Below are 11135 nucleotides of genomic sequence, written 5' to 3' on the forward strand. Positions count from 1 at the left end.
ACCAAAATTATGGTGGTTGTTTCCCCTCCGAGAGGCTTGCCTGTGTCAGAGGAACGAAATTGCTGAGCGGATGGGGAATCAAAGGAGACAAGAAACTCTCAACCATGTATGTTTGGAACCTCAAGTCATGGCTTGCTTGGGTTCTAAACTACGGTTAGAGCAAACTATGGTTTAGTGTGATATATGAACCGAGTCGATCTGAGCTAGATTTTCACTGCATTGCACAAGTGATGGCAAGTTCACACAGCTGTAAGCTATCCTACAAAAATGCTCTTGAAAGTCATCTAGATCGTTACACTGTTTGTTGTCGATGTTTTCTTTTATGAACAAACTTTTTTAAAAATGCAAAAATCCATATCTCATTGGTTCCCTTTTTTGAAAAAAATAGGAAACAGTCTTAAAATGAAGGGGTGGGTATGTCAGTATTATTACTGTATTCCCATTTTGCTGTGTTTCTGGAGAGGGAGGTGAAACTGAGAGATTCTGGCATGCACTGAGTCACCTCCTAAGTCCATATTTGAGGCACAATTTAGCTCAGAGCCTTGCTGGGCTACACAGCTTACGCTTGTAACCACTATGCTCTGTCGAGCTCTCAAGAAAAACACCTCTGTCAGAAAAGATGCCTGGCTTCCCTGCGACAGAAAGGTAACAAATTGTGCTCTTATTTATTCCTTCAGTTGCCTCCATTAAATAGTAAGCCAGGAAGCAGGGTTCATCGGATTGCCCTCCCTCTTTTCTGACATGCCTGATAATAATATTGTTATTCAAATCAAAGCATTGTAGTGTTGGAAGGGACCCCGAGGGTCATCTAGTCCAACCCGCCGCAATCCAGGAATGAAAAACAAAAGCATCCGTGGCAGGCAGCCATCTTTATTAATCATAATACTAATATCACACACATCTCCACACATCACCTTGGGTTGCCCTCGGTTTCCCCCATGCAAAATATCTCCATACCCTGACACAGCGGTGTTAACTATAGTTTGTATGAACAACAAAAAAGGGGGTCATAATTAATATTCCCAGGACTGAATGCCATTGTGTCCCACAAAGAGGAAGAGGAAAGTGACATGGGCAGGTCAACCTGTTCCTCGCCACCAGAAACCACTTCATTCTTCCCCTGAATATGTTGGTGGCTACTCCTTTCGCCCTCCCTCCCCTTGGTTTTGTACCCAGGATGAGGGTCTTTGATGTTGGACGAAGATCAGCTGTGGCAGGAAGGCACATGGATGGACAAGAAAAATGGTTTTCTGTGTCCTCCGGGGACTCAATTAGGAAAATGGTGATGTATGTTGGTTTGTTTTCCCCCTTTCCCCTTGCCAGGAAACTCTTAATTAGAGCTCCTTGTTCTTTTCCTTTCTGTGTGGCTCATTTTGGGACCTCAGAGGTGAGCTGCTAGTCAGGAAGGTTTTCGCGAGGGTGTCTTTCAAGGCAGCAGCACTAGCTCCTTGGTGGGGCACATACTTCATCAGTGAAAAGTCCCGGGTTCAATCCCTGGCTTCTGCCATTACCTCCTCCCCTGCCCTTAAAGGGGGTGGTGGTGGTGTCAGGTAGCAAGAGATAGGAAAGACTCTCCCCCTGCATTTCAGTTCAAACTTCTCAGCACAGACACATTCTGGTCTGCAGTTTTGACTGATGTACCCATTTTTGAAAGCAACACCCCCTCTTAAGACTGCATCTTTCTAATTTATTTTCACAGCCTGACTGTGTTTTGGTTCTCATGTGGGTTTCCTAGATATGCTGTTCAAAGCAAACTGAATCAAAATCTCTGCCCCATCCCTACCTCTGCTAGAAACCCTGGGAAGCTCCTGTCACTCAAAGAGATGGCAGTGATGGTGATGATTACTATTCCTGATAGGCCACAGTCCTGTTGTTAATTTCCCTCCCTCGGATGATGCAGAAGCCCTGCTTTCCCTAAGCTGCTGCTTAAAAGCTTTTGGTCCTAATGGGAGCAAAAAAGGACGTTTTAAGAAAAAGGACGTTTTAAGGATGAGAGGATATACTAAAGACTTGGAGACTCAGCATACCCTGAACCACATCCAGCCACAGCTCAGCCTATGCAGTCCACAACAGTGGACAATTCAGTTGTCAACTCATGTGAAGCAATCACATGACCCAGACCACACTCTCCTGGGTCTGCATGTTACAGGTAGGGTTCCCAAATGACCAAGGTCTGGACTATTCCTGGGTCTCTTCTGCTTTTAAGCGTATGGTATATCATCACCAGTGGATAATCTGAGAAATGAGACACTGGAACTTCTCACAGCACAGAGGGAGACACCAGCTTACTCCAGATGTTTTGTGGCATGTGAATGAACATTGAGTTTACACAACTCTCCCTTACACTCTCTGACATCTTTCCTTCCCAGTGTGTGGTGAAACATACCGTGCCACATATGATCCGGAAAAACTATGGTCTGCAGAAAACATGAGTTTCCCCACAAACCATGCAATGTCTGCTTTCGATGTATCAGAAAACAGAGCTTTTGCTGCCGACACAAGCCCTATGAGGGTTCAATTCAGAACACACCCACAGAACTTATGCATCCTCAAAGAGCGGGAAGGTATTGCCACAACAGAGAGCAAAACGGGCCAACTTGCATAAAATTTCCATATACTCTGGAGCAGGGCCTTTTCAGTGGCAGCACCCCAGTTGTGCAGCTCCCTTGCCTTGGAGGCACAAGGGGCCACAGCACTGATAGGCTTCCAGCACACAGCAAAGACTCCTTTGGTCTCCTGAACTTTTAGAGGACACGTTTGGTTTAAATTCTACTCCCCCCCCCCTCGCCTTAGGCTCTGACGGCAGGAACGGTAGGCCCACCTTAATCTAGTATCACCAATCACTTTGCAAATTCCTTTCCAAACCAGCAGTTAAGCTATACCGACCCTGGCAGCTTAAAACACAGCAAAGTCCTTTTCCCTCCCCCTGCCCTGCACTTCAAGTCTCCTTTGCGCACCAGAGAATCTTCCTTCGATGCACATTACCTGACTCCTTTCCCCATGCCTGCAACAACCCCCTCAAACTCCTATTCAAGGAAGCCATCATCCGCACATGCTCAACAACTGTCCAAACTGTGCACACCTCAGCTTAATCACAGTGTGTGTTTTCAAATTGGACAGAAGCTGGTTTGAGGGGAAACAAATCCATCAGGAGTATTCCTTAAGAAATTACAGATTGTCTATGGATTGTGGCTAGCACCCATGGGCCTTCAGCTTCATGCAGCAGCGGTGGGAGTGTGCTGGAGCCAGAGCAATGGTCCTGCATGCAAGTCTATATGGTTGGGGCATATATCCAGGGACGCCTGGGAGAGACTCTTTGCCCAAAACTCCGAAGAGCTGCTGCCAGCCAGTGTAGACAGTACTGCACTAGATGGACCAACGGTCTTGACTCAGTGTAAGGCAGCTTCCTATCCCCCCCCCTTCCTCCGAAAGAGCCCTTTGAGGCAGCTTGGGATGAGAGAGAGTGACTGGCCCTCAATGTCACCCAGTGAGCTTTGTGGCTTAGCAGGGCTCTGAGCATGGGTCTCTTCTCCATTAAACCACACTGTCCTTGTTGCAAGTTCGGGAGGCCATTGCAAGGAGGCCATTGCAAGGAGTTTGGGATCAGAGGGTGGGGGGGCTTGCTCCCTTCTCCACTCTCTGGGCCCAAACCCATAATGGACCAGTTTCATCTTGGATGCAGCTGCTCCTGGGTTGAAAACAAACCCATGCAGACTGATCCCCGTCCAGTCTTTGGCCACAGGTGGGAAGAACCAAGCTCAATGGTTGAATTATGGAATCATAGCACGGTAGAGATGGAAGGGACCCTGAGGATCATCTAGTCCAATGGTCTGAAATTCAGGAATCACAACATGCATCCCTGACTGATGGCCACCAGAACTCTATTCAAAAACCTCCAACGAAGGAGTCCGTTCCACTGTTAAACAGCTTTTACTATCAGAAAGTTCTCCTTAAGGTTTTGTTGCAATCTCCTTTCTCATCATTTGAATCCATTCATGGTCCTACCCTCTGGAGCAGCAGAGAACAAGCTTGCTGCATCTTCCATATGACAGCCCTTTGGATATTTGAAGACAGCTATCATGCCAACCTCTCTGCCTCTTCTTTTCCAGGCTAAATCTATCCCACATCTTCAACTGTCCCTCATAAGGCTTGGTTTCCAGACCCTTTTATCCTTTGCTCAGCAGGAAGAAGGTCCCTGGCCAGTGATGGGAAAGAGAAAAGCCCATGACTGAGACCCCGGAAAGTCACTGCCAGTCAGAGTGGACAATACTGTGCTGGAATCTTGTTAAAACAGAAGGGGGTCAAACCATCGCAAGAGGCAGGCATCCCCAAACTCGGCCCTCCAGATGTTTTGGGACTACAATTCCCATCATCCCTGACCACTGGTCCTGGTAGCTAGGGATGATGGGAGTTGTAGTCCCAAAACATCTGGAGGGCCGAGTTTGGGGAGGCCTGGCAAGAGGTGTTGAAATTTTGGGAGGCTAGATAGTTGCAATGGAACGGTCTCGGGGGTGGGGGGGCACATTTTTATTTTTTATTATTATTACTTTGTTAAAATAAAAATAATATTCATGAGGGGGGGAAATCTGTACTGGAATCTGACTCGAGACAAAGCTGCTTCCGATGTCTGATGTTTGGCTTTGGACCTGAAGACTCACCAGAGAGCCTGGCGTGGTGTCCCCAGAGCCCTTTGGACTGGGTCTCTCTTGGATCCCAGCACCTAGGGGATGAAGAATTGAGGGGGGCCAGGGAGGAAAGGGGGGGTGGACCTCTCTCTTCCTCATCCCATTCCTCAAAAGCCCCCACTTGCAAAGGAGCCAGCTCCTAGGAGACGAGGTCCCTTCTGCTTCTCACAATATAATATTTGAGGGGGCCAGGGGTCCCCCAAAGTTGATAGGCATTGTCATTCAAATGGGGTTTGTGTGTGCTGCATCTTGTGATCAATTATGTGGGGCAGGTCATTCGGACACTTACCTGCCCCCCCTATTTTATCCAAGTTAGCACCCCCACCCACTTCTCCAGTAGTATTGAATTATATTAAAATTGTGAGATTTGAATTGATTTAAAATTATAAGCTGTGGTGTTTTGTTTTTAAATCTGTTTTGATGCATATATTAGAAGAGACCCCAGTCTGGGATCCTGGTGTATTTCTTGAAGTCCTGTCCTATCTTTTGGATGCGGTAGAGGGAGGCATCTCAACAAAAGCAGTTGGATTTTCCTTCCTCTGGGACACCAAAGTTCCCACAACGGCCAGCATCCCTCAGGACCAAACCACAGGTTAAAGAAAATGCAAAAATTCAGGATTATTTTTATATTTAAAAAAGCAAATAGCTGGAGGTGTGTGGTAATTAATAGGATCAGGGCATACATAGAAGGAGGATTTAACCCTTTTCTTCCCTGCTGTGGTCCTGGGCTTGGGGGGGGGAGGGCGATATATACTGAATGTGGCGTTTGCTTTTGGGATGGGATGGGGGATTTCTTCTTAATGCAGGTGGACCAGTAATGCACATTAGTAGGGCACACTTGCTCACAGGTGATAAAAGTGCACAGGACAATGCACTTTGTCACTTGGACACTTTCAAAACCGGATCTCCAAAGAGGCAGTGTGGCATAGTAGTTAGAGTGTCAGACTTACTAAAGCCAAGGAGACATGGGTTCAAATCACAAGGAAGCTCACTCTTCCAAACTCAGCCTGAAGTCTTCTCCCTCCCTTTCAAACCATCCAGAAAGGGCTGTTGTGAGGACAGCAGGGGGGGGGGCGGCAGAGAAACAGCAACGAGGATCCCCCCCGAGCTTTTGGGAAGGCAAGCCGGACAAAAACCACAATCCATATGGACGGCAAAGCGACGATTCACACATGCCCACCAACAACCTGGTAGGCTACAGGTGCCACCGGCGTTTGCCGCGAAACAGGTGCCCGGGATCTGCGGAAGCGTGGCACTGCCACCGACGTTACTCCAGGAAGCTCGGATCCGGTCCCCATTCCCACCCCACAACGCACGAGAAAGCCAAGGGCAGGAGAGCACCCGATCCCTGCTTTGCAGGGCGCGATCCTCCGACTCCCCCCCCCCCCAGCCAAACCCCGACTTTTTGAGCCAAGATAGATCTCAAGGTGGGGGGGGGCAGAGTCTCGAGGAGCCCCCGTCCCTCCCGCACAGACTTTCCTCGGAGTTTCTGCCCGACGCCCCCTTCCCCGGGAGGCGACCCCCTCCCTCCCTCCTTCCCTCCCTCTCTCTCCCCCCACCCCAACTCTGACCTATGATGATGGCACAGGCGCTGACCAGCCCGATCTCCTTCTTGAGCGCGACCTTCTCGGCGGCGCCGGCGGGGCTGCTCGGGGGGGCGGCGCCCTCCGCCCGGCTGCCGCTCCCTCCGCCGCCGCCCTGCTGGGGGGTCTTCCCGGGGGGCTGCGGCTGCTCCTGCCGGGCGGGAGGGGCCGGCTGCTGCTGCTGCGCCGCGATGCTCTTGCGGAGGCTCCGCTGCTGGTTCTCCCCGGCCATCGCCTCGCCTCCCCCGCCGCCGCCGCCGCCGCCGCCGGAGCCCTCCGCTCTGCTCTGCCGCCCAGCTGCGGGGGAGGGGGCAACGGGGAGCGGGAGGGAGGGAGGGAGGGAGGGAGGCGCATGCGTCGTGCGAGGAGAGGAGCCCGGGGCGCCCGAGGTGGCTCGGCCCGGGGATGGCGGGGGGCGGGGGAGGTCGTGTTGTTTGTAACCCACCCACCCCCTCCGATTTCCAAGTCTGCGCGTCCAGTGAGAAAGAGAGAGAAAAGGATAGACGCGTGTAGACACATTCACACGCACACGCGGACCATGCAGGCGCGTCTGGGTGCAGAGACGCTTTTTGGGGGGGGGGGCTGTACGAGCAGCAGGGGCAGGCGAAGGAGGTGGGGCGGGGGGCGCTCGGCTCCGCTTGAATCCCCTCCCTCCACCGGCCTCGGCATCCCTCGCCAGCCCGGGATCAGCCAGGCAAAGGGCTCCTAGGGAAGCGCCCAGGGAAGCCCCGCCTGGCGCTGCTGGACTCTGGCTCCCCTCAGCTCCAACCATTGGTCCTGCTGGCCTTGGGCTGTAGGAAGTTGGACTGGACTCGTGCCCGTTGGGCTTTTCCCTTGGCGGGGGTCACTTTCTATGTGTGGCTGGGGGGGGGAGGGACTCTGTTTGCCATGGGGGTGTGCTTGCTTTCTCCTTTGCTGCTCCACCTGCAGCCCCAGGAACCTCCAGAAGGGAGTTGCTTCCACGGGCATTAGGGGCATGTAGATTTTAATGAGCTAAATCGAGTGGAAGATTATGAGTCGGGAGAACGGTGTAGGAACTTGACAATTTATCTTTCGGTTGCTATTTTGTTAATATTGTTGCATATATTATAAATGCTGCGTTGATTGGTTAAACATATAATCATATGCACTATTGCTTTAAACGGGATGTTTGGCTTATTTTTTTCAGTTGTTGCTTTGTTAACAGTGCTTTATAGATTGCAGTTGTTTGGCTGATGACTGTGGCAATCCATTCAGACTGGTGGGGTACAAATAAATTAATAATAATAACAATTCTATAGGATCCCTGGTGTATTTGTGATGTTCTATTATGTTCTAATGTTTCTGTTCTCGTTTGTAAGCCGCATTGGGATTCCTTTGGAGGAAAGCGGCATGGAAATGAATCATATTGATCAAATCTCTCTCGCACGCACGCACTCCTAGAGGAACAAAATAAAAACCCTCAAAAGCTGATCTTGGGAGCTGTCGGAAAATGAGATTTTGTTTCATTAGAGAGACAAATCCCCCAGGAAAACCCACGCACGCGTCTTCTCGCGTGGTACCAAAAAAAGGGTACATGCTTTTGTCGCTTGCTTCAAACCCCCCTGAACCTTTATGATTCTCAAGGTCCCTTCCAACTCTACCATTCTTTTATTCTACACAAAATAAAAAAATTCCTTCCAGTAGCATCTTAGAGACCAACTAAGTTTGTTATTGGTATGATCTTTCGTGTGCATGCACACTTCTTCAGATACTGTTCTCCTTGTCCCGACGGGACGGGACTTGGCCGAGCAACCTTTGCAATGCAGACGCTGGACGCGGTCCTGATGCGGCCTTAACCTCAGATAACCGGCTCACTTGCAGAGCGCGTCAGCCCTAGATCTTCCACTGCACCTGCCCCCAAACCTCGCAGAGCCTTTTCTTGGGGGGCGTCTGCAGTTCGGGGGGGGGGGTTTAAAAATGTCCCTGTGAATCAGGAGAGGTTGACTCGATAACTCACGTTCTTCTGCATTGCTCCATACCCAAGTTTTTTCTTGAACCCTGTTAGCAAAAATTTACCTGGACGATCACGGGGACAATTTGATGCTGTTCTCCTCCCTCCCTCTCTCTTTTTTTGATGGGGTGGGGAGCTAAACATTGTGCTGCTTCCAGGGACGAATCTCAGCATCCTTGTCATTTTCCTGTCTGTGCCTGGAGTTCTGCAGCAGGAGACTGTCGCGAATCATTTTATTGTTACGGGTCTCTCTGTTTTGTTTCGTTTGGTGTTATTTGATACTTATGAATTTTATGAAATTTTATTTCATAAAATTTATACGCTGCTCGAGTGTATAAACCCTTCAAAAACGGTTTGCAAAAGGAATAAACAATGAAATCAAATAAAGATTTACAACAATAGTTTAAAACATTACAAAAAGTTAAAATGCTAAAACAGGTTGAAATTCACATCTACGGTACTTTCTAAGCGTCTGGGGAGGCATGTCTGAACACGAATGCTTTCAGCAGGGGCCAAAATATATCTGGGCAAAGTTTCTTTTTTGAATACTGGTCGTTGGATCTTAATTGGTTGAGTGATTGATTGATTGATTGATTGATTGAGAAACTTCTACCATGACACGTTTGTTAGTATTTTAAGGTGTCCTGAGATTGACTGACTCTCTCTCTCTCTCTCTCTCTCACCCTCTCACCTTAGCTGTAAGGGACTTTTGTCACAAAAGAGCAAATTTCTCCGGGCAACCTTTAGCTCTAACATCCTGGGGGATGAGCGCATTCTTCTGCTACGGGTGAAAATCACAGCCCCATCCCAGGAGGCGAGGCCCACTGGGTGCAATGGAGCTGCCTTGCTTGGGCTGTGGACACCCGGCCGCTTCCTCCACCTGCATAGCTGTCAACTTTTTTAAAGGGAATTTCCCTTAAAAAGGGAGAAACGTTGACAGCTATGTCGGCCTGCTGCCGGTGCTTGAAGCCGAGTGCCCGCGAGGTTAGTCCCGACCCATGCAGATCCAGTGGCCGCTTGAGAAATTCCCCCCGTCTGACGCGCTTCCCCTCCAACCAGCTCCCCTCCAACTTGAAATCCGCCGGGCGCCGGCCCTTTGCGGAGGTGTGTCCGCTTGAGATGTGTCCCTTGCGCACGCGCAGATGGCAGCTTTCTCCACACGGGAGTTCACACGGGAGTTTTCAGGAAACAAATCAGAGGGTGGGCATTGAGGGAAGCCTTCCAAAAAAGAGGGCCCAGTGAAGGGGAAAGGCGGCTTGGAATGGGGCAGACCGCTTTTTTTGGTTAGTTTCTGGCTTTGCTAAATTCAGTTTTGATAGGCAAGATTGTAAACTGTTTCCAATTTATTTCCCTCCCCACCCCTCCCACCCCTCCTTGCCCCATTGCAACCGCCCACCCCTTGCCTCCCAGCTGGAATGGGGGAGCTTCAAAAGGCAGCTGAACAGGGAGCCCCAGGGAGGAGGAGGAGGAGGAGGAGAAAGGGAAAGGGAAAGGGAAAGGGAAAGGGAAAGGGAAAGGGAAAGGTCAGGGGGCTGGCACATGGTCTTGTCAGGATTGTCAATGGGGAGAAGGGCTTTGTGGAGGGAAAAAATATTGTCCCCACAGCCAATTCTGGCTGAGTAGGCCCCCTACATTTGAAGCATCTCCAAAAAAGAACCCTGGGAATTGTAGTTGGTTAAAGGTGCTATGAGGGGTGAACTACAGTTCTCGGGATTCCTTGAGAGAAGCAGCTTGCTTTAAATGGAGGGTGTATAAGAAATGATTAAAAAGTAAATAAATGTATCTGCTGCCACCTTCTTGCCAAGAGGAAAGGGAGAAATGTCAGCCTCCCCTCCTAGCCTGCTGCTTTCCTGAATAAGCACCCTGCCCCTGCCCCCCCCCTCCCATCTCTGCCAGCAGTAAATTCCTCTATTATTTGTAGAAAAATAAGCTCTTAAGGGGTTTAGCTTGATTACTAAGCAATGTTGGTAGGCAACCCGAAACAAGCTTTCATGTGGACTAGCAACAGGGTCGTGTTAAAGAGGAGGTTTAATTTATTTTGGCTGGCTTTTCCACAGTTGAGAAATAGTTTAGGATTTAATTGCTGATGCTGTTGCTGACTGGATTTGTGTTTTCTTTTAATCTGTTTTAGATTATTGGGTTATTTAAAAAATTGTTTTATCTTTATTTTTTTACTGAGATTAAGTACTGAGAGTGTGATTGTAATTTGTCTTGAGTACCTTGGAAAAAGACTTCAGGGGGATTCAAAACTAGATGATGGTATTGCTTGGGTGTCTGAATGGTACCCCCCTCCAAACAGAAACATTTGCAATAGCAACATCTCATTGCAGAACACCACTTTCCCCTCTACTTTTCATGGGCAGGTCTGCATGTGATGGCTCAGGCGGTAAAACCAAGTGGGAGATATTAGCAAGTTTGCAGAAGTACAAAAAAAATAAATAAATCTCAAAAAAAAAACCCTTCAAAAACCTTTAAGAATGTAAGAAGAGCCTTCTGGATTCTTTGGCAACTCTGCTTTCTACTTCTCTCCATTCAGAGAACTGTCCGTTTATTCCTAACCTTTGCTTCCTGCCACTTAACCAATTCCTGATCCACAAGAGGACCTCTTCTCTCATTCCTTGACTGTGAAGCTTACTCAGGAGTCTTTGGTGAGGTACTTTGTCAAAAAGTTTCAAAACTTCAAGGACACATGTCAGTAGAATCATCTCTATCTATATGCTTGTTGACACTCTTCAATAATTCTAATAGTTAGGTGAAGCAGGGCTTTCCTTTGCAGAAGCCATGCTGACTCTGTTTCAGCAGGGCTTATTCTTCTGTATGCTTGATTATTTTATCTTTAGCAATGCTTTCCACCAATAAGGGCTGAGAATGCTCTGGGGCCACATAATCCTGGCT

The 11135-nt window shown here is 49.0% G+C and overlaps 1 protein-coding gene across 1 annotated transcript in view; it reads right to left on the reverse strand.

Annotated features, from left to right (window-relative positions):
• The window catches only part of SLC7A10 (solute carrier family 7 member 10), a 42111-nt gene extending 35596 nt beyond the window's left edge, over positions 1-6515 (reverse strand). Inside the window, exon 1 of the mRNA XM_079987963.1 lies at positions 6257-6515. Coding sequence (XP_079844089.1) covers positions 6257-6500 — 244 coding nt within the window. The 5' untranslated portion in view covers positions 6501-6515. The remainder of the gene's footprint in view (positions 1-6256) is intronic.
• Positions 6516-11135: the final 4620 nt, after the last annotated feature.

Source organism: Podarcis cretensis, assembly GCF_951804945.1.
Source record: "Podarcis cretensis genome assembly, chromosome: 8".
Taxonomy (NCBI): domain Eukaryota; kingdom Metazoa; phylum Chordata; class Lepidosauria; order Squamata; family Lacertidae; genus Podarcis; species Podarcis cretensis.